Raw genomic sequence first — 24,536 nt, forward strand, 5'->3', positions numbered from 1 at the left:
GGAAACTTCTTAACACCAAAAATTTCAATGATTAAAATGTTGACATGTGGTGATAACTACTAACCCATGTGCACAGATGAACTATAGATAAAACATGGTTCATGTGCATAGCAGAAATAAAAAAATGGTCATACCATTCCATTCCAGAATGCATTGAAGGTGGAACTCATGTTTGCATACAGTCAACTAGATAGAAAAAGAACAACAAAATGGTTAAGAAGAATATCCACAAAATAGAAGGGTCACTCTCATAGAAAGCTTGAAGGCGAATGTTACATGCATCCTAAATGCCACCCTCCACAAAAATAGCACATACCTAATGCTCTGCCATGAAACCATAGCACTTTAGCTTAGCCTGCAATCACAACAAAACCACAGCTCCTAACTGAATTCTTGCAGACTTGCAATAAAACCAACTTTGCACACGAGCTATTTCTGCAAATGTTCTGCAACCTAATGCTCTGTCACGTTCTTATGTGCATATATACCGAAATTAGTATCATGAATCAGGGGGGAGGTTGATGAGTTAATTAGTGAGCTTACCTGATTAGAGATTCTGCCATGGCTCGTGTTGTCTCTGCAGCAGTACAATGGTCAGCTCAGCAACAGCAAGCATGACATTGACCTAGCAGCAGTTGAGCACAAATTAGAATAGAAAGCCGAGAGGGAGAGAAGGGGATTAGAGAGAGGAAGTAACCTAGAAATCTAGAAAGATGGGATGCAGTGTGATCCATCCCGGAGGAGAGCGCCTCCTGGAGCTCCTCGACGAAGGGCCCGAGGAGCCGAATTCGGCGCGACTTGCGCAGGCACGAGCGGAGCCCGGCCGCGGGGCCAGCTACAGCAGCACGGTCGGCGGCAAAGTGCGACCCGAGGAAGGGCCGGTGGCAGAGGAGGAGGCGCGAGGTGGACGAGGTGGAGAGGACTGCGCCGCATTGAGAGCCACCACACGGAGCCTCCGCACGGAGGCGCCACCGCACGGAGAGTCTGGGAGGGGCAAGGGCGCAGCGGGGTGAGGCGAGGACGGTGATGGATCTAAGGCGGAGAGGAGGTGCTGGTGCTGGATCTGAGCAGGAAAAGAGGGGATGCGGCGGCTGATCTGGGAACGAATGGGATAAAGGAGGTAGGGTTTCTGGCTGGCTAGGTCTTTTATACATCCAACTATCAATACGAATCGTTGGTTCGGAGATGGACGATCAAGATGAGTTGGGCCTTAGCAGAAAACGGCCCAGGAATGTTTTTTTTGACCCGTTAAACTAAATCGTTAATTATTTTTAATGCTAATCTATGTTTAAAATGATCTAAATGTACACCTTATAAGATTCAAAAATTTTGAAAAAATTTATATTTAGGCTCATATGTTTCCCTGCAGCCCATGTTCTAAAGATAGATGAAAAATTCAATTGTTTGTTATTGGTAATTCAATCATCAATCTCCAAATTATCATAGGATAATTGTAATAATATCTAAATTTGTTCAAAATATTCTACAAATTGACATGGAAACATATTTTAAGTCTATAATCTTGCTATAAAAAAAGATGGTTTTGACAAAGTAAGATTATAGATTGTTCACAAATTGGTACATCTCTCACATAGTTTCTTATAACTTAAGTCAAACTTTGAGATTTGAATACTTCACAATACTTTTAAACTCGTGGGAACTTGAAATTTGAACACAACCTTACCTTAACCTTACTAATCATAAGTGTGATTTTACTTTGCCAGTTGTGATGTAGAAAAGTTGGTTTTCTATTTCTACTTTAGAGGAACAAATCAAGCCATATGCAAAAGAATCATGAAATAGCAATTAACATACAAATAAATAGATTTAAATGAAGGGTCATAATTTTAGAAGAAAGTAGGAACAAAAACCATCAAATTTAGAGTTACTATGAGGCAGAAATACTAGTTAGAAATTGTAATTTCGGATTAAAATGAGAAATACGAACTATTTGTGTGTTCTTCATCTTAGATCTGCCATGTGGCATAGCCTGATTGGTCTAACCGGCCGCACGCGGATCACCCCCGGCGGGTTCGATTCCTTCCATCGTTAATTTTTTTTTCTCATTTTAACTCATGGCCCCCGGGCCCCTGCCTCCTCCGCACCCGTGCCTCCCCCGCCGCCGCGCCACTAGGCCACACCAGACCAAACCCACCCCGCCCCCGCCGCCGCTGTGCGCCTCGTGGTCTTCCTTTTCGCCGCCCGCGTCGTGCTCGTGGCCCTCGCCACCGCGGTTCTCGCTGTCGAGATCACCGTGGATGGCTCCACCCCCGCCTCCTCCCCGCTCCGCCGCTTCAGGACACAGCTCCACGGACGCCACGCACCAGCCGGGGACTCCTCCACAGGCGCCGACCTCGGCCTCTCCAGATTCGGCGTGTTCCCCACTGGCGCTGCCTCGATCTGGCCAGGCCCGGCCCTCGCCTAGCTCTGGCCTGGCCGGGCCCTCCCACGACGACGCACGCCGCACCGGCCCTCCTTTAACGCCAGGGACATGGCGCCGTCGATGTTGCCGGTGTCGGCCAGGTCGTCCTCCTCCTCCGTTCAATGGGCCACCCCGTCCATGGGCGACGGTCTAGGCTGGGCAGAGGCGATCTCAGAGTGCACGTCCACGCCATGCCTCGCCGCCACCTCCCTCGGGCCAGGACGACTTTAAGTTCGCCGCCACCGCACTCCAGACACACAGCCATCCAGCCCTCCGGTCATGCTACCGTGGATTGGAGTGTGATGCTGCAAATTGATTTGTTGCAGTCCATGTATTAGAAAGAAAAAAGATTGCAGGTTGATCATTTTCTTTGTTGGCTATCGTCGGATTGCGTTTGCTGGATGTCCAGCTCATTGGGAGACAGTCAAGTTGATCATGGCAGATCGCTCATTCACAACAAAAAAGGACCTCTGCAACTGGTGCCCTGAGGTATAATGGCGAATGGCTTCTAAATTGTTCAGAATCATTCTTGCTGTTAGATTAATATTGATGAATTACATCCCATTGTCCATATGTTGTATGCACAATACACGTAGTTTCCTCATTTTCTTCTCAGTTAATGACCGCGCTGCAGGAGAGATCTCAAACTGTACTACTAACTATCTTCTGCCATTTAAGAAAGATCTTGCTGCAGTAAGATTTTGTTTAAGTTGAAACAGAACTGAATTGCAGAGCATGAGTTCAGCTTGGTTTCTGTAATTAATGGCACGTGATTATCCTGAAATACAGTAGTTGTTTAAGAATATTACCCTTCCAGAAGAACCATTTTGTTTATGAATATTTCTAGCTAGCAAGGAGCTACTTGTTCAGGCTACTCTAGGTAGCATGTTCAAGAAGGCAGAATATTAAAAAAATTAAGATGCAAAACAAAGACAAAGTAATCTTTTCTCTGACTTTGATTGGATACAAAGATAAATTACAAAATCAACTTTTACATCTTGCAGACACACATTGACATGAACAAATGTAAGAAGAGAAGAAGGGGGAAATGAAATGAAGCAAGCTGCTTTCGATCTCCCTGACGGCAAAAGGAGTGAGCAGCCGCTTGCTGCTACCTGGAGTAGTGGTCACTGAACCGCTTCCTCATGGATCTCTGCAATGAATATCTGTGTTCTTTACATTTCTCTATTTTTTTGTCTTTCCAGATTGGTTTACCAGATTAAGTGTTTGTCACTATGTAATTTGATCAGAAGAAGAAATTCATGTCATCTTGAGTAGAGCAGTGGTGTTACATGACCTGTTTCTCTTTTTTTTGGTTTTCTAAATCATCATCAGAGATGTGTCTGACTGATATGCGTCACTTTGACGGTGCTGTACTGCAATAAAAAAAGATCATTTGCTGTGATGTTAGGGTCCACGTACTCATGCTTTTGTTCACAAGCTAAATGGCTCGTATGATCTATGACGAATGAATTCGTTGTTTTGTGACGATGCGTTGCCTTTCGTCATAATTTTTTAGTGCCTGAGCTCCGTCACCAATGATTTATGACAAACTCTAAAATTTCATCATTGATAGACTATGTTTCATGACAAAATATGTGAACGTCACGAGGTAATCGTCATAGATAAGCAGATTTCTACTAGTGACAGCTCTCCAGCGCCGCCGTCGCGGTGCTCGCCCTGGGGGCGGAGCTCCCCCAGCGATGCCGCCGCGTCAGTCGCCCCTGGGTGGCGCCGCCCGCCCCTGCCCGAGAAGGTGCGCTAGATCCAGAGAAGAAGAAAGTGAAAAGAGATAGAGAGGAAAGGGAATGGAGAAAGAGGCGGTCCGCTGTCGGCAGAGGAATTGATAACATCATGTGGTTGTGGGGTCCACCGCATTGATGAAAATTGACTGTGCCTCTCCAAACTTGCGGTCACCCGCAAAAACAGCTTTGGGGAGAACCTCGTTGACTCCATTGCATGTTATTATATTTCTGACTTCTGATGGCCGTTTGGAACTTTGGATGTGGACTACTCTGAACTGTTTGTCCGGTTGTTTGTTCACGTCAATCTTTTTTTTTTTTTGGTCACGTCAAATTACATAGCTCGGCAGAGGCGGAGCTCCCCATTAGTCACGGTGGGGCAGCTGCCCCACCTATCGCAGGCGGGAAGCCCCTAGTACACCTCTCTTGTTTCTCAGGTATGTGGTCGCGAGGAGCAGAGACACTGCATCCCAGCCTCTGGCGGCACTACATCCAACATCGTTTTTGGGAGATGGATGTGCGTGCGAAGGCCAATGGCCCGGTAGGAGAGAGCTCACCAGCCCAACAAATGCCCACGGCATCTGGGAATAATCACTGGCCGATCTAACTCTTGATCCCTAATTTGTCTTGCGGCTGTCTAAGCTATGCGGGTGACGGACAACAGCGAACACGACCCTGTCACCGTCACCGCGTCGCACATCACGGCATCAAGCTACAGCCCTACGCCTGTGTGCCCCTAGAGCGTCGTCGCCGCCGCCATCCTAGCTGCAGCATGCCGAAGCCCGTTGCTGCCGCCCACTGGTACCCTTTGCTAGCTGCACCTCTTTCTGCCGGCTGCCTGGTGCCGCCAACGCGCCAGGCGCCTGCAGCGCCGGCTACTGCAGGCCGGTGCTCTATGGCTGTTCGATCTGTCGGAACTTGTGCTAGTCCATAATCGTCCTAGACATGATGGTCCTAGAACAATCAAGGCACTGTCGCCGATCTCATCACCGGCCCGTCCAGTGACCTGTGAGGAGCCAAATATTTTTAGAGGTATCTTGTGCCCCACCTAAATTTTTGGGCGAGCTCCGCCACTGTAGCTCGGCATACAAATATACAATTGAATCGAATTTGCAGTTTCCCGTTGCTTTTAGTCTCATTGAAAAAGAAGTCTGTAAGGTTCCAATAGCCCTGCTCACTCTCTGACTTGGCTTGTGCTATAGTATGGCTTATTTAGGGAACGGTATAAGATTAGCGAGGTCGAAACTGGATTTACGAGTCCAAAAAAAATACACCGCGGAATTAAACTATGATAGAAATTTGTTAAGTTGGTTTAGGTAAAATTGCCAGCAAACATGAAGTCATGGTGAGTGCTACCTGACATGCCTAATTGACCTTCTTGGCCCCATGCTAAAGCCAGAGGTTGAGAGTAGCTACAATTATTGCAAAATATCTCTCAGCTTCATAATCACTCTCAATCTGATATGTGGCTGATGTTTTTTGTGGGCAGAGCTGATGTCATCATGCTTTAGGGAAGGTTGTATTTGGAGTGTATTTTAATGTCATAATGGTTTTTTTAGTTCTTCAGCACATTTACATGGTTTTGTAGCTCATGGAATCTAAGCAATAAGTTGAGGGCATCAATGGCTAAAAGGATAATCTCTTAATGCATCATTCAACCTTGTTTTAGCCAAAGAGTACAGGTAGTTTTTTTTTTTAAGAAAGCAGGAGGGGCGAGCCCCAGATAGGTTGGAAGGAAAAAAAAAGGAAGAAGTCCATTTCACTGTGCGGAACAATATACTTTGCATGTTTTACCCCCCTATAAACAAAAAATTGGCTCAGTTCACGGTTCCAAATAACCGTAATTGATCAAATGTAGTCCCCAATGAGACTTGTCTTGAAGTTAACTATCAAGTTTAAATTCTTGGGATGGCGGAGTATACCAACTTACAACGAGTTCTCAAGCATTTAATATCAAATCATCCCTAGAGATACAAAGTTGCATGGAAATGATGATGGCAATGTTCTTAAAAAAAAAAAATTCGAACATATGCTACATGCCCTGTAGGGCTGTATCAGCCCGAATTTACCGACTAAGTTAGCAGGCCATCGTGGTCATTTGAACCTTCGCCTTCATTGGTAACTGAGATACGGAGAAAGTGTTTGTTGTTAGACGGATTTAAAAATAATTAAAATTTTAAGTCCACATATTTTGCCCACTCGTACTGGCTTCTGTAGAGCAGTTTACTAACCTCTTTACCACTAAATCTATACATGTAATCTGTGCAGATCAAACCATGGACAAAAATTGAATGTACAAAGCAGTTCTCGATGTCAAGGAAATCTACCCTGTGTATGAGACATGAACTAAAATGCACACTAAGCAATACACAGAAATGAAGACGAAATTTGAGAAATATTGGAAAATATCATACTCAAATTGCATACTAGTTATACTTGATCCTCGATTCAAGTTTGGAATTGTTGAGTTTCGATTAAACAAGGCTTTTGGAGACATAGCTAGTTTTCATATTGATTAAGTAGGTACAACTATAAGAAGTTTGTACAACGGATACTCATCTCATTTGAAATGGGAGAGTCTTTTAATTCTTTTGCTCAAGAAGGTGAGATTGCAAGTTGAGAAAAAGTTCACTCGTATGGCAATTTATTCCTGTGTGATAATGATAACTTTGACATTTTACACTGGTAGAAGATGCATGCACTAAAATATCCAATTCTAGCTGGTATGGCCCGTGATGTATTGCCTGTAACAGCATCTACTGTTGCAGCCGAGTCTGCATTCAGTACGGGTGGGCGAATCATCACTGACCATTAGTTGAGTCGCGCCACGCCGCACGGCGCGACTCCCTGGAGAGTCGCGCCACGCCAGACGGCACGACTCCTTCAAGAGTTGCGCCACGCCGCATGGCACGACTCGCTGAAGAGTCACGCCAAAGCATGTGGCACGACTCAGCCTTGCCAGGTCAGCTGAGCTGCCAGCGTGGCAGGTTGGTCGACCCATCAGCGAGTCGCGCCATGAGTTTTGGCATGACCAAAAGGGTTAGTTTTTGAAAATTTAGATCCAGACAGATTATTATTAAAATTTTAGATTAAAAAGAATTAAAATTAAAAAAAATCCCTTACCTAGTGAAAAAAAGACGTCTGCTGGGGATACTAACTTACTAGGACTGCATAAAGGGAAGCTATACAGAGCTCAAGAGAGCGTCCAAAATTGAAATGAAAACATCTTCAGTCCTTTGTCGCCTGGCTTCAAACGAGAAATGTTGTACCCAATCCCTTATACGCCTTTTGGTCACCTCCATCTTCTTACGATCGCCTTCCAGTAGCAATATCCCTCATCTCTGCCTTCAGCTAGCAGTATCCCTCATTTCGGCAACAACATATCGATTTGGTACAGCATATTAATAGGAGATGTAGGAAATTTGTGTTTGATTGTAATTTTATTCCTGTTGGTCCAAAACCCCCCAGCAACAATTGCAAAATGAGACATCTTCAAATCAAAATCCGGATAGTGCAAAGGAATCCAGCCCACAAGGAAGTCATACACATTATTTGGCGCCCTTTCCCACCCAAAGGCTTCTTTAAAATGCCCCCACACAAATTTAGCCATCACGCATTCAAACAAAATGTGGTCAACCGTTTCTAGACGCCCACAAATGAAACATCTGTCATCTCCATTCCATTGTCTCTTTTTTTAGAGCCTCCCCAGTTTGCAGTCTGTTTGAAATGCTAACTAGAGAAGAAAAAAAATTCAGTGGCATTTTATTTCTCCAGAGTTTTTCAATCTCTCGCTGTTAATCCACATAACGGAGGGTAGTCTGTACATTGATTTTGTAGAGGATGTTAGAAGCGACGGCGAGAAAATGACGAAGAACAGAAAGATCAAACCACAGAACACACGAGGATTTAACGTGGAAAACCACTCCAATGCGAAGGGTAAAAACCACGGACGCCAGCCAGCAAGAACTTCACTGTATCGGGTGTTTGTGTACAACGCCTAGCAGCGGCTTACAAGAGGAATCAATGAACTGTGGAGCAAACCGTCGGAAGTTGTCCTTTTTCTTATACAAAATTTGGATCACATATAACATACTCCACCTTGAGATAAATTTCTTCTTGTAGCATATCAAATCATCACCTGAACACAACAAAGAACAAAACTCCTGGCGCCAAATAGCCTCTTAGGCTAAGCTGTCAAACCAACTAAGCTTGAGCAAAGCTCAAACTTAGCTACATGAACTGGTTTAGTCATTAAATCAGCTGGATTATCATGAGTACTAATCTTGCCTACCTTCAGTTTACCTTGTGAAATAACATCACGAACATAATGGTACTTGACATCAATATGCTTTGTCCTCTCATGAAACATCTGATCTTTGGTGAGGCATATAGCACTTTGATTGTCACAGAATTGATCAATGCAAGAATCAACTCCACACAGCTCAACAAACAAATCTTTCAGCCAAACTGACTCCTTGCACGCTTCAGCAATAGCCATATATTCTGCTTCTGTGGTAGACATAGCAACAACAGGCTGCAAAATAGCCTTCTAACTCACAGCACAACTGCCAACAGTGAACATATATCATGTGAGTGACCTACGCCTATCCAAATTAGCAGCATAATCTGAATCCACATAACCAATGAGTTCCTGATCAGTTCTCCCAAACTTCAAACAAGAATCTGCTGTCCGTCTGAGGTATCTGAAAGTCCAGTGTTCTTTACCAGAATTAGACATGTATCTGCTAACCAAACTCATAGCATATGATAAATCTGGGCGAGAGCAAACCATGGCATACATCAAAGACCAACAGTACTAGAATATGAGACTTTTGACATGTGTTCAACATCCTCATCAGAACTAGGACACTGAGCGACTGACAATTTTAAGTGAGGTGCAATAGGAGTACTAACTGGCTTTGCATCATGCATATTGAAACGATGAAGAACCTTGTTAATGTAATTATGCTGACTAAGAAATAATAAACCAGATTTTTTGTCTCTAGTAATCTCCATACCTAGAATTTTCTTAGCAGCACCAAGATCCTTCATATCAAACTCACTACTCAACAATTTCTTTAATGTAGTGATTTCTTTTCTGCTCTTGGCAGCAATAAGCATGTCATCAACATATAGCAGCAAGTATATAGGTGATCCATCAACAATTTTAATGTAAACACAACTATCATATTCAGATCTTTTAAAGCTATGTAACAACATAAATGAATCAAACCTCTTATACCACTGACGAGGAGATTGTTTCAAACCATACAAGGACTTCTTTAATTTGCAAACATAATTCTCCTTGCCTGGCACTATGAATCCTTCTGGCTGATCCTTATAAATTTCCTCATCAAGCTCTCTATGCAAAAATCCAGTCTTCACATCTAACTGCTCAAGCTCAAGATCATGCATAGCAATAATACTAAAGAAAGTCCGAATTGAACTATGCTTCACAACTGGATAGAACACATCATTATAATCAACACCAAAAATCTAACTGAAGTCTTTTACAACTAACCTTGCCTTAAATCTTGGAGGCTCACTAGGAGACAAATCCTCCTTTCTTTTGAAGACCATTTGCAGCGAACAGACTTCTTTTGCTTAGGCAAGCTCACAATCTCACATGTGTCATTCTTCTCAAGAGACTGCATCTCCTCCTGCATAGCTGAGATCAACTTCTCCTTATCAACAGAATCAATGGCTTCAGAATATGTTGCTGGCTCACTAGCATCCTCCACCTATTCAGCACAACTCAAAGCATAATAAGTCAGATTACACTCCTCAATTAAACGGTTTGAAGGTCCACAACTCCTCTTTGATCTGCGAAGAGCAATAGTTAAATCTAGATCCTCCTTTTGCTGCAAAACAGACTGTGAAACTGGAGGTGAGTGCTGAACAGTATCAGGAACACTATCTGGAACATCATTACCAACAACTTCATTTTCCTGATCATCCATAAGCTCCACCTGCACACTAACTTGTGGTTGCAATTTCTCAACTAAAGCATCATCTGTGGACAAACTGTTAGTAAATATCACAGACTCATTGAAGACAACACTTCTGCTCATGAAAGTCTTTCTAGTTTCAGAATTCCACAATTTATAATCTTTGATTCCGGAACCATAACCAAGAAACAGACATTTAATAGCTCTAGGCTCTAATTTTCCATTATCAACATGATCATAAGCAGTGCAGCCAAAAACTCTTAAGTGTAAATAATCTGCAGGTGTACCAGACCATACCTCAATAGGAGTCTTCTTGTTGAGTGGAATAGAAGGCGACCTGTTGATCAAATAGCATGCAGTATTAGCAGCCTTAGCCCAAAAATGTTTGTTCATATGGGCATTGGACAGCATGCAATGAGCCTTCGAGATGATGGTCCTATTCATGCGCTCGCCCACACCATTCTGTTGCGGAGTGTATGGGATGGTGTGATGCCTAACAATGCCTTCTTTTATGCAATAATCATCAAAAGCATCCGAACAGAACTCTCCACCATTATCAGTCCGAAGCACTTTGACCTTCTTCTCAGTTTGTCTTTCTATCATGACTTTCCACTCTGTAAAAGCAGCAAAAGTATCATCTTTGTTTTTCAGAAAATAAGGACAGACTCTTCTAGAGTAATCATCAATAATGGTAAGCATATAACGAGCACCACCATATGAAGGCTTACGAGAAGGACCCCATAAATCAGCATGAACATAATCAAGTGTACCTTTTGTGGTATGAACAGAGGTATTGAATTTGACCCTCTTGTGCTTACCAAATACACAATGCTCACAGAACTTCTTGCCACTCAGAATGCAGCCATCCAGCAGGTTTCTCTTCATCAATTCTGCCATACCGAGTTCACTCATGTGTCCAAGACGCATATACCAAAGGTCAGTCTTACTAGGTCCAGCATTAGTAATAGTAGCAGCAGCAGAAACAGAACCATGTAAAGTACAACCTCTGAGAACATATAAATTTGAAAGATTTGAGATTACCCAGCAAACATACAAGAGAACCTTTAGATACCTTCACGACTCCACCTGAACCGGTGTATTTGAGTCTTTCTTTATCAAGTGTACTCAACGAGATAAGATTTCTTTTCATCCCTAGTATGTGCCTCACATTCTTCAGTGTGCGAATCATGCCATCATGGGTCTTGATCTGAACAAAGCCGATGCCAACAATCTCACACGGGTTATCATCTCCAATGCGCACAAAATCACCGTTCTGCAAAGACTCATAGGAACTGAACCAATCTCTGTTAGTGCAGATATGAAAGGAACATGCAGAATCAAGTATCCACTCATCATGACCAGCAACACAACCAGCAAAGACAACCAAATAATCTGACTCAGAGTTTTCACCAGCCCAAGCCTCCTGGCGACGGGCCTCCGCTCTGCTCTGTCGGAAGTTGGCCTTTTTCTTGTACAAAATTTGGATCATAATATAACAGAGGAGAGCCTAGACTGCTCCAATTTCCATTTCACCACATTTTTTTTCTGAACCCAACAAAGACTGACCATGATTTCCTAATGGAATCGGTCATGTTCTGATAACCAAGCTAAGGATCCCATCAATCACAATACCAGAAAATAAGAATGCCCATGCTTATAATTGTTGGCGCCAAATTAGGGCCAACACATGATTGCGCTCGAACACATGGCGTCAGGAGGAGCTCGATGCAGCTCTCCTACGTAGGGCGGTCAGACCGGTTGAGGGGACCGGTTAGACCAGTCGCCGGTGAGAATCAGCGATGACCAACGAATGCTCGCCCGGGAGGGACCCCGTCAGGGCAAGCGCGCACAGGATTGTTCTAGGGTCGGCAGGCCACCTAGAACGCCTTCAGACATCGCGGATACAAAGAAAGAATAGCAGATGGAGGTTGGAAGAGCTAGGGTTTGAAGAAGACGAAAAGTAATGCAAAGTAAAGAAAAGTAATGTATTAATATGTTTTTTATCGATTGGATTCACCTCAATCGGCTGTGGCTCTTTATATTTATAGGGAGGGATAGTCTTATCGCATTAGGAGTCAAAACCCTAATAAATTTCATGCTAAAATACAACTCTTAACTCGGTCTGGACTATCTGGACCGGTCTGACCGCCCCTGTAAACCGGTCTAACCAGTCTGCTCGGGGTGCAGAACTTTCCGAAGTCATATCTCTCTCATCCGGAGTCCAAATTGGATGTTCTACATATGCATTTCAATCGTCTCGACGAGATCTATGCAATGGTGAAGTCCATTTTGTTTTTTGAGCAACTTGACCAGACCGATCTGGCTGGTTTGGAGAAGAGGTCTGACCAGTTCCCCTTGCTGTGCCAATTTTGGTCATCAACAATAACCTCAAACTAGACGCTGGCAGGCAGTAGTTGCAAATTGTTCCCTCCGTCCTAAATTATTAGTTATTTTAGTTTTTTCTAGATGCATAGTGGTAGATTTTACTATACACCTAGATATATATTATATCTAGAGGCATAGCAAAATCTATGTATCTAGAAAATGAAAAATAACTAATAATTTGGAACAGAAGGAGTAGATACTAGCAGGCAGTAGTTGCAAACTAAATAGAGCAAGAGCTCATGTTTTCTTGCTCCTGGTCTTACTTTGATAGTTTTTCCTCCTTCCCAACAGATTAGTCTCACTTTCAAGTACTGAAGGCCATTATGAAGGTTGAAATAACTCAGCAGTAGTGCTCAAGGAGTACAGAGCTCATCATAACAGCACGCAAGATTGGGCAGAAGAATCACCTGAGAACGTTGACTGACAGCCGAAGAGTTGTTGCCCTAGTTCTACATGTCCAAATCAGACTTGAACTGCAGCTCGATGCTGCTTGCTGATCGTGCGGTGGTAATCTCTGCACGCTGTTTCTCCTCCTGCGCGTGGAATCCGAAGGGAGCTGACGTCAGATTGGAAGCATCGAGAATGACATGCATCAGTCTGGAACAGCTTCCTTTTGGACTCCAGATCAGCATTGAGCAACTGGAATCTGATAGTCAGTTACAGAAGTCGCAGATTCTATTCATCGACCTAACTGAGGACGGTGAGATTCGGGGTCCATGGGAATTATGAAGGCCGAAATTGTTGACGAGACTAATGAGTCCATTGGCTTCGAAACTGCAGAACACGTGAAACAAAAATGAACAACAACAAATCTTATAAAGATCCAAAACAATTGAAAATATTTGTTATTTGGATTAGACTCACCGTACCACTCACACTGAATCCGCATGTCAGGGTCGAGGGAGGTGGGAAAAGTGTAGACCCATAGAAATCACGAGTTGCAAAATATTTCTCAAAAAAATAATTTATTTTATCACGCTTGTTTGCTTACCCGCCCGCAGCCCGCATACCTGCTCATCAACTCCCCGTCAATCTTGCCCACTGCTCATGTCTCCTTTGAAGCAGATGCAATGGTGGCCCCATCCGTAGTCGGAGGAGGCGCTTGCCAGCTTCGGCGGCAGCAGATCTGGGCACGTCTCGATCACAAGACGCAAGCTTTGCTTGGCGCGAGCAATACTCGGATGGAATCATGGCCGCGCGGCTCCAAGCTCCGTCAAGCGAGCACCAACCGAAAGGGAAAGGAGATGCTCCGGATAAGGACGCATCAATCTTCCCCGGCGATTCCGTGACGGTGGCGTGGGGGCGTCCACCACCCGCGTCGATCGGACGCCATGGATGTCATGTCCCCCAACTCCACATCGGTGATCGCCGCTTTAAAAAGCCCTGCCCCCCGCGCGACGAGGGAGATCACCGGAGACGGCGGCGCCGCTGATCGCCCCCGCACCCGTGGGAGCCGAGCACGAGCCCACCACCACGACACGCTCGAGCAGGATGGCGAGCCTGACCGTGCCGCCGGTGCCGACGAGCCCCCGGCAGGACGCCATCGACCTCCACAGGGCGTTCAAAGGTCGCCGTCGCCGGCTCTAATCTGGCCGCCAGCCCGCCACGGCGGCTCGGCACCACCACCAGCTCTGATTCTGAACAAGAACAACACTGAACTGAGCTGCAGTTGCTGCTGCTGCGATGCAGGGTTCGGGTGCGACAGCACGACGGTGATCAGCATCCTGGCGCACCGCGACGCGGCGCAGCGCGCGCTCATCCAGCAGGAGTACCGCGCCGCGTTCCACCAGGACCTCGCCCGGCGCATCGCCGCTGAGCTCAGCGGCCACCACAAGCGCGCCATGCTGCTGTGGATCCTGGACCCGGCCGCCCGCGACGCGACGATCCTGAAGCAGGCGCTGACGGGGGACATCACCGACCTCCGCGCCGCCACCGAGGTCATCTGCTCCCGAACCCCGCCGCAGCTCCAGACCCTGCGGCAGGCCTACCGCGCCCGGTTCGGCTGCCACGTCGAGCACGACGTCGCCGAGCGCGCCTCCGGCGACCACCAGCGGCTGCTGCTGGCGTACCTGGCGGCCCCGCGGTGCGAGGGGCCCCGGCCCGCGGCGGCGGCGGAGGACCCGGAGCTGGACGCGCGGGACCTGTACCGCGCCGGCGAGCGGCGGCTGGGCACCGACGAGCGCGCCTTCATCCGCGTGTTCACCGAGCGCCGGCGGGCGCACCTGACCGCCGTGGCGCGCGCGTACCGCCACATGTACGACCGGCCCCTGGAGGCGGCGGTGAAGAGCGAGACGTCGGGCAGCTTCCGCTTCGGCCTCCTCACCATCCTCCGCTGCGCCGACAGCCCGGCGAGGTACTTCGCCAAGGTACGGCGCCGGCGCGGCGTCCATGGGCATGGGCTGGCTGCTTGTACCTGCTTCTGACCAACGGCGGTGGTGGCGCAGGTGCTGCGCAAGGCGATGAAGGGGCTGGGCACGAGCGACTCGGCGCTGATCCGGGTGGTGGTGACGCGCGCGGAGATGGACATGCAGCACATCAAGGCGGAGTACCACAAGATGTACGGGCGCTCGCTCGCCGACGCCATCCACTACGAGACCTCCGGCAACTACCGCACCTTCCTCCTCTCGCTCGTCGGCCGCGACCGCGCCTACTACTGATCACCGCCGTGTCGCAGCTCGCAGGACGGTGTGCCCGGTGCTGCCTCCATGGCTCTGGCTCCAGGCTATGATCTCGTACGTGTATCTGCACACGCCGTAATTGATCAGTGATCAATCTTCGCGCACACTGTGCTCACTGAATTGGTTTCTTCCTTCCGTCCTCAGTTTCAGCATCCTCATGCAGACCAAAAAACGGATCCATTTATTATTCATTTCCGATGCTATGGTCATATGTACATACAACAAGGCCCAATTTCACAGCGTAAAATAAAAACATAGAGCTGTATGCACAAGCAGCGCTGACTATTCACCACAAGTTCATCCGTTCACATGCCATACACAGAAGAACAACGTGTATCGGCTAACATCGCAGAGCTATTATATTATACACCGAGTCACCGAGACAAACCAAAGCTGCCGCAGCAGGCGTGCCGTCCTCTACACCTCTTACAAACCGGCAATCCTTGTAATTCACATAGATCAAAGGCTCCACACAAAGGATGTAACCAAAGCCGGAACTAGCCTCAGCCTCAGTCTACAGGCTTCTGGTTCACGTGCCGCGACGCGGAGTAGGACTGGATCGCCGAGCTCGTGACGCCGATGGAGTGCTTCGTCAGGTCCATGCTCTTCCTCGCGGCGAACCAGATCACCCAGAAGAACCCGACCCAGCCTGCATAGCACGCATTTTTTCCCCAACATTAGCACACGTGATCCAACAAGTTCTTGGGAGATGAAGATCTGCTTTCGGACCTAACAAATCTGAGAAAAAGATAATTCTAGTGGCAAGGAAACTGCTTTGTCAAAACAGATCAGTCCGTGTTTAAATTTCTGCATCACGACCTCCATGGCATTTCTGAAGCGAATCATAACTGTAGCTATTTTTTCTAAAGTTGTTCCACTTTATTCCCCATTATCCCGATCTAGTTTCGAGCTTTCGTGCCTACTTATTCTCCACGAATTTATGCAAGTAGTGCCATGCTGAATCATTCCCAAAAGTAAAACTAGAAATTGACAAGAGATTCTAGACTATTGGTCAGTTTCAACTTTACCTTTCAAAAAGGCTCTAACATGAAGTAATGTCTAGGAGAAGAAACTTTTTCTTTTTGATGGCTCTAAGAGATGTAAGATGATAATCACTGTTATGGCTCTGAATTGATATCATTAACCTACTTGATCACACAATTTAAACTGCGGCTGTTGCACTCGTAGTTTCCAGTACTTCAGTTCTACAACTTTCTTCTGTTATCGAAATTCTTTTATCTTGCAAGTTCATACTATTCACATCTTAAAGGTTGACTATGCATTAAAGCAGGACCCAGTGTAAGAATTTGCATTTCACCGTGAAATTTCCTGAACTTTAAACTACCTAGCTCCCACTCGTTTTTCAAACATACTGTGAAGAAGTTTCTCAACTTTGCAAGGACTAATTCAAACCCTCTAAATGGTTCTCCTAGAAAACAGATTGACAAAGAGAACACTACAACCTGCTAATAATTTGTTAAAATTACATAGTAGATGTCTAGATGATTCGCCTGACTAGAAAACATCACAATCAATCAGTACTAACTATCCAACAAATTATATATTATAGATGCCCCCACATGATTGTCCTAACTAATTAGGAAACAATGCCAAAGTAAACTCTGCAATATGTATCAAATGATTCAGTGCAATGTTATGGCACAATATGCATAGTTTTCCTTTCTGTGTTCCTCCAGTATTAATAGTTATTCTTCAAAAATATTCAAATATAACACTATTAAAAGTTACTTTTACAAGTGTATTAGTGAGTAAGCAACACATGGTTCCGCTAATTCAATTTAGTGCACGATCATATTGCTCCCTAGAAGAGCACAGAGAGGCAGCACGAACAGGCAAACCAGTTTCTAATATAATTTCATTTTACAGGCAAGAATAAGAATTTGAGATAATTCAGTTGAAACAATAAAGGTTTATCATATATTCAACATTACTGTCTAAATTTACTTACGATGCCGAAGCGCATAACGGCTTGAATACTGGTTGGCACTATGCAGTTAAAGTCTTAAGGCTGTTACGCCTGAAGGTGGTTCGTGAATTAACAGATCTATAACACCTCAATCTTTTTTACAGGGAAAGAGATATGACTTACCAGTAGCAATCATTACTCCAACAATTGCTGAGATAACCGTGGCAGAAATGGCAAAGACAGCAACTGACACTGCTCCAACATACACTGCAACTACGCAAGCAAAGAAGATAGCCAAGAACCCCCCGGCAGCTGCCAATGACATCAGGACCGAGACAATGACGGCATTAGCAGTCGCAACCAGCAGGAAGAACATGAAAATGAGGAGGCCAGTCAATGTGATAAGCGTGATGGTCCCGACCTGCCACATCAGGAGCAGATGAAGTGAGGATAATTAAATCCCTGAGAAATTTCAGCTATTCCTAAAGATGGTGCAACCGAGGAAGCATGTAAGAGCATCTCCAAGAGTGTCCAAAACTCATTCCTAATAATTTGATTTTGGATGTGATTAAAAAAAAAATCAAGCTCCAACAGTTACCAAAACAAACTCCCAATATTTCCGCCTAGCCAAAACAGGCGACATCAGTGGCCAAATTTCCACGTACCATCCGAACTCCTAATCGGTGATTCCATGCTAGCCTAGGTCCAAAATCAAGCTCACATGTCATCGCCCATTCATCCGGCTGGAAAACAGATTCTTCGAGGCACCATCAGCACCGGCCACTGCACGCCAAGCCACTGCATTCCTTCGTCCGGGCGGCTCGGATTGGGCATTCGGGATCGGTTCCCACAGAACTTCGGTTCCTAGATAATAGGTACCGATCGGTTCTTTCTATAGACAGGAACCGAGCAACTTCGGTTTGGGTTAGTTCTGTTCGGTACCGGTACTAACCGAAGGAACCGAACTTTCAGGATGAAAAAAAAACAGAGGCACTGGGGAGGATGGCCGGAGCACTGGGCGGCCAGGCACGCCGGAGCAGGCTTGGCCGGGGCACTAGGTGGGCGCCGGCGGCCGGCGGTGGGGGAGGGGACAGCCTCGCGAGCGCTCGGTGGGTGGTGGCGGCCGCCGGCCTGGCGAGGTAGCCGGGCAGGGCTCGAACGGCGTGGGGTGGCAGGGAGCCGAAGGCTTGACGCCAGGCGACGGGCGGGGACCAGCGGGCGGCGGCGGGCGCTCGCGCCAGGTTAGTGACGCCGGGCAACGGGCGGGGCTGCGCTTGGGGGCGGGGACCAGCGAGCGGCGGCGGGCGCTCACGCCAGGTGAGGAGCGCGGCTCGGGGGGCGGATGTGGTGACGGACTGATGGTGGGTGACTGGGAATCGGTGGGGGGATGGGGTGAAAAGAAGGATTAGGTTTTCTACTTGGGCTTGGGCTGGTTAGATTGGGCCTTATTGGGCTAAATTTCGGTTCCTCGGTTAACCGAGCCCAAGAACCGAATTAACTGATAAACTTCGGTTCCGCTCAACTGGGAACCGAAGCAGAACCGAACTTCCTCGGTTCCGGTACTTTCGGTACCGGTTCTCGGTAAGTTCGGTTCGGTTCTCGGTAAATTTTGCCCAGCCCTGCGGACGGCGGTCTCATGCAAGCGATGTTTGGCATGGGGAGGACTCCTACTTCCCAGCCACGAAGGGGTGCACATTGTTTGATCTCAACTCCTTCTACAGCTCCAATCAGCTTCAGCGGCAGGGCCGTGGCAGCGGCAACTATCGAGAGAAAGAGACGAGGTAGGAAGAGACTGCTCTTTTGTGGTGGGAGAGAAGAATGAGAGAGAAGAGGTTTCCCTAGGAATATACAGGTTGCAGCTAGCTTCTTTTTTTTAAAAAAAGTTAAGTTTCACTGTCGTATAATGTGAATCAAACCAGATTGGAAGCAAATGAAAATAAATATGCATAGATAATACACATAATAATACAGATAACAAGGATACATAAGTATCAAATATTTACTAGTATAATCTGGAATGATACACCGAAATTATACTCACAAGCTTGGTCGGTAGGACGGAGGTCCATCTTTGATTACATGGTGCTTTTAACATTTTTGGGAACTAAAAATAGGGTCACTGTTGGAAGGATGAGTGGTTTTTGTGCCTAAAATATTTTGGCAAGGTCCCAGTATAGAATTATTGGGAGTAAAACATATTAGAAACTCTTCCTCTAAGGAGTACAAATAAGTGCCACCTCAAATTATGGTCACCACGCACAAGTTAGGCTCTGATGGGTTCAGCTAACAATGAGATCTCCATACACTTTGACTTGGAAATTAGAATCCAGCCGATTCTTCATTTCTCTCCACAGAACTTCCATGATAACAGAATTTAGCATTGCAAAAGGGCAAGTTGACAACTGTGGCATCAAAGGCTACAGATCTAGAGCAAGATCGGTTACTACTAGGCAACCGTCTGTATTTAAGTTGCGCACACCAATTACAAAACCCAGTCAAACAAATTTAGCGAACAAGGCTGGAAAACCTATGCTCAATGGACGGATCAGGAAACGCCGCCAGCGAACGGGGGGGCGCACGCGGGGGGTGGGGGTGCTCACCGAGATGACGAGGATGGCGCGGAGGCCGCTGCCCCGCCTGGTCCACTCGAGCAGGTCCCGAGCCGAGTTCCGCGACGCCCCCGGCAGCCGCGGGGCCGCCTCGCGGGACGCCGACCGCAGCCGCCCGAGCAGCGGCTCGCCCCCGCCGGGGGACGACCAGACGCCGTCGAGGAAGCCGCGGACCACCCCGGGGAGCGTGTCCGTGCCCTCCCCCTCCTCGCCGCCGCCGGAGGCGGCGACGTCCACGGGGCGCGCGGCGGAGGCCGCCTCGCCGTTGGCGGCGGGCTCGGCGGGCCCGTACACATCCATCTGGTTGGGCGGTGAGGGTGGACGGTGGAGACAATGCCACTGCTGGGTCGGCGGCGTCGGATTGGCAGATGCGCTGGGGATTTAACTGGAAGAAGGGGGGGGGTTTTAATTTAAAAAGAAAAAGAAGGGGGTTTTGGAGGGACACGTGGCGGAAGGAGTGGCGCGGCCACGCGCCACGTCGGCTGTCGGGTGGGGCCCGCCTGGTTCGCGTCCCGCATTGGAGGCGAGGGCTGGAGAAGCTGGAGCTGGACTGGGCCGGGTGGGACGTTGCTACTGGCGCCTGGCGGAAGGAGCGCGCTTCGACGTGTGGCCGCCGCTTCCGTCAGTTCGGAATTTCGGATCAGGTCGAGCTGAATTATTCGGCGGGGAGGTTTTGTGAGTGGTCAGGTTACGAGTGAATGAGGCCAGGCGAGAAATGTCGGCAGCTTCTTCAATAATGTCCGCGACATTTTTAGGCCTCGAGAGTTTGTACTTAATTAATTTACTTCCTCTGTCCTAAATAGACCTGGGCATCCTCCGGGCCGGGTCGGGTTCGGGTCGGGCCAAAAAAAGCCCGGTGTTTTTTCTAGCGGCCCGTGCCCGACCCGACCCGGTGGCCGGGCCGTAAAATTGAGCCCGCACCCGACCCGACAGCCAGTCGGGTCGGGTCGGGTTCGGGTCGGGTCGGGCCGGACCTATGTAAAATGTCGGGTTCCTTCGGGTTTTTTCGGGTTTCGGGTCAAAATTTTTAGCCCATGCCCGGCCCGTCAGTCATACCGGGTCAAAAATTTTGACCCGAGCCCGCCCATCAAACTCTTCGGGTCGGGTCGGGTCGGGCTATTTTCGGGCGGGTTGGGTCGGGTCCGTCGGGTCGGGCAGCCCATGCCCAGGTCTAGTCCTAAAATATAAGATATTAGAAAATTTAAAATCTATACCCAAAAAGTCTTTTAGGTCCAATCTCTCAACTAACCAGAAAGTAATAAAAGGATTGAAAAACTCCTAGATTTCCGTTCAACAACCAATAGCTAGCTGATAATCTTGCAATTAAAACCAAAGAGAGAGCTAATGAAGGATACATACGTCTTTATCCCTATCTCTTTATTTTGTTAGCAAAAAGCTACAATGCTCTACATTTCAGGATGGAGGAAGTATGTATTATACTCCTCAATTTTCATTTAACGTATTTGTTTGTCATATGTTGAAGTTAACAAAGTTTGATCAAATCTATAAAAAAAATACAGCAACAACTATACTACATGATATATGCACTATCAACATAGGGATAGGGTCGCTTATGTGTATTCATAGGGGTGAGAGTGCGTGCGTTTTTGAGTTTCTACGTATGTACTATGTTTTTTTTAAAAAATACGTATTTCATAGTGGATTCCATAAAATAAATTTGGTATTCTAAATGGTATTATTTTCTCTACAAATTTTCTCGAATTTGCCTAAGTTTTACTTATTACAAACCTAATATAACATGCAAATAAAAAATAGAGGGGTATTATTTTCTCTACAAATTTGCTCGAATTTGACTAAGTTTTTTTTATTCCTCGTCTTGATCCATAGCTGAAAAATGTTTTCTTTGGGGAGGGGGGCTTTGGGGGCTCCATAGGATGCACGGGGTAGGGCTAACCTCCTTGCCCGACCCAGTCCAGATCTGCTCCTAGTTTTCTATATATTTAATAAATGCAAATGCAAATGCATTGGAATTAGAAAATTAACATCCTTTTAAGTACTTGATTGACTCCATATACTTCTTTATACCATATATATTTTCTTGTTATTTAATATTGCAAATAATTAGATAGATTTACTATAATCTAACATGACACTCTTTATAGAAATTTGCAGGCTAAACGAACACTTATTTTAGAATAGAAAAGTAAGTTTGGAATGTAGTACTAAATCTTACTTCATCTCATTTCTTTTGTTGAGGGTAGGGATGTAAATGGTACGGATATTTTCTAACCGTATTCGATTTGATCCGGTTTGGAAGGGTTTTTATCCGTTCGTATCTGATTTCGGATATTCAATATTTGTAACCGATCAGTATTCAGATACTAAAAATTACATTTTAATGATGTCGATATCCATTACAATCATATTTGGCAAAAACTAATACTATCCTATCCGATCCATATTCGAATAAAATATAGAAACAAATACAATATCAGCAATATCTATTGGTATTCGATCTGTTTACATCCCGAATCGAGGGGTTCAATACTTCATCGCATAAAATCAAAAGAACGCAACTTGGGCCGGCCTCCTCGAGGAACAAAAGGATTGCGGACCTTCGGCCTGCATATAATGTATCTTCCTTGGGCCATCTCGACTCTCGAGGTCTACTGAGGCAGATGGGCCTCCAAATTTATGGTCCAGATGCGTCCTCAGATTCTGTCTTTCTTGCAGATTCGCGCGCGTGGGAGACTGGCATCTGCACGAGCGTGTAGCATCCATCGGTCGTGACACCCTACGTGCAGCAGAGTACGTATACGCACGGGTTATCCGAAGGAATCACATGGCATCCGTAAATTAAACAAACAAATACGCACGCTCGCACACTGCTACTGTGCATCTTTAGCTTGCTTCTCACCAAAACCTGTACGGGTTGGTCAGCACGCCCAAGTGTATCCCGTAGGGATTTCAAATGATAATGAGTGAAAGTGCTAAATTCTAGTATTAGTGTAATCAAACAGAAGTGTTAATTGGTTCGGTTAAAGTTTAGGTATGATTGAAAAACTTTAATAAAGATATGAGTGTTAATAGGTTATAAATTTTAGCCCTCTCCTTCAAAATAGCCCTAACTGCTGCTGGGGATTCATTCCACGGATTCGAATTCTTTCCTTTAATTTCCTTTAATTTCTACCCACGAACGATTGTCTTCCTTAATTTTCCTTTTTAAAAAAAAATCTTTCTTTATTTGTTCACCAATGTCGCTGCCGGGTTTACACGGCTGAGCCATGTCGCCGGCCGGCGGCCCTGGAGCCCTGCTGCCGGAGGCCGGAAGGTGACTGGTCCCCGTCACGACGCGCGCGCGTCCAATGTGTCCCCGGCCGGTGACGATCAGTGCCGGAGTCATTCTAGTATTAGTGTACCCAACGGAACTCCTCCCCTCTGATCAGAAAGGACTCCCGATTCAATTCAAGACAGCTAAGCTAGCAGCAGGGCAACCGTACGTCATGCTGCTCATCAATAGCTCGATGACGATGGATTCCTTCCTATAATTAAGCAGACACCTGATCTCATTACTGCCCTAATCACGCCAGGTGGATCCACTAGTACTGCGCTTGCTTTCTCATCGACCATCGGTTGCCAGGTCGGCCATGCAGCGCGGCCATAGCAAATGAACACCGGAGCACATGGTCCGACTAGATGACTCTGCGGTCTCGGCCTACCATGGCCGTGTTTGGTTTGGCTCGAAAAAAATTTCGCCAAAACTTTTTACATCTTTGACCACTAATTTAGAGTATCAAATAAAGTCTAATTACAAAACCACCTCCACAACCCCGTGAAAATCGCGAGGCGAATCTAATGAGGCATTTGACCGCGTGATTAGAAGATGGTACTGTAGCATCACTGTAGCAAATCATCAATTGATTACCGTAATTAGATTCATCTCAAAAAGTTACATCCGTCCCTGAAAAGGTTTTGCAAATATACTACATTTAGTACTCCATGCGGAAGTTCGTCTTTTTGTGAAATTTTAACGCGACGTTTTGCGAATAGACACAGTACAGTAGTTGTCAGTTCGATTCAGGCCCGTAGCTGTCTCAGATAATGTATGATAGAATTCATCAGAGGACGATGGAGTGTACATACCAAATGGTGTGTAATCCTCATCCCCCACATGCATTTGGTAGCATACAATCAGCGAGTCAAGTACTACCAACCTGAAGAAACATCAGCCAGCCAAGGAGACAGAGAGAGCATCACATCAGGATGCAAGTCTGACACCACACCTCATCTGAAGATGATGATGATGATGATGATGATAAGCACCACTCACTACTAATTGTGCTTACTGTGCACGTAGAAATTGTTGGCACCACCACAGTGCGCCCTGGTCCTGGACCCCAACTTGAAGACGTAGGAATCTAGGCAGAAGTGTTTGTCCAAGACGGCAAAAAGACCAGGAATCTAGGCAAAGGACGGGGGGTTGCAAAGCATTACAAAAGCAGCAGAAGAGGGCCGCAGAGGCATGGCCTATCATAAGGCCATCATGGCCAATGTTTTTTTGTCAGCGTCAAGAAAAGAGCTGAAAGGGGGCAGATGGAGTGGTCTTGGTAGGCCACGATGCATTCATCAATTCATGCATGTAGAGAGAAAAAGCTCAATCGTAGAGCAATGGATTGCGGAATCATTTGAACTTTTGAAGGCACTGCAGCCTTTTTTTTACTCTCTCTCTCTCTCTCTCTCTCTCTCTCTCTCTCTCTCTCTTTCTCTCTCTCTCTCTCTCTCTCTCTCTCTCTCTCTCTCTCCCCGTGTGTGTGTGTGAGTGTGTGTGTGTGTGTTAAATGTCGATCAGGGATCTTGCTCTCTT

General features: G+C 46.4%; 2 protein-coding genes across 2 annotated transcripts; one reads left to right on the forward strand and one right to left on the reverse strand.

Moving 5' to 3' along the window:
* The first annotated feature begins 13,537 nt into the window (after positions 1 to 13,537).
* LOC120678719 (annexin D5-like) lies at positions 13,538 to 15,327 on the forward strand. Its single transcript, XM_039960034.1, has 3 exons — positions 13,538 to 14,064; positions 14,187 to 14,863; positions 14,942 to 15,327. The coding sequence occupies exons 1-3, from the start codon at positions 13,989 to 13,991 to the stop codon at positions 15,152 to 15,154; spliced, it is 966 nt and encodes a 321-aa protein (XP_039815968.1). The 5' UTR covers positions 13,538 to 13,988; the 3' UTR covers positions 15,155 to 15,327.
* Positions 15,328 to 15,333: 6 nt separating this feature from the next.
* Positions 15,334 to 20,100, reverse strand: LOC120678720. Its single transcript, XM_039960035.1, has 3 exons — positions 19,703 to 20,100; positions 17,286 to 17,523; positions 15,334 to 15,824 (listed from the first exon to the last, which is right to left on the reverse strand). The coding sequence occupies exons 1-3, from the start codon at positions 20,009 to 20,011 to the stop codon at positions 15,685 to 15,687; spliced, it is 687 nt and encodes a 228-aa protein (XP_039815969.1). The 5' UTR covers positions 20,012 to 20,100; the 3' UTR covers positions 15,334 to 15,684.
* Between the last annotated feature and the right edge of the window lie 4,436 nt (positions 20,101 to 24,536).

This window comes from Panicum virgatum, chromosome 6N (genome assembly GCF_016808335.1).
Source record: "Panicum virgatum strain AP13 chromosome 6N, P.virgatum_v5, whole genome shotgun sequence".
NCBI classification, from domain to species: Eukaryota; Viridiplantae; Streptophyta; class Magnoliopsida; order Poales; family Poaceae; genus Panicum; species Panicum virgatum.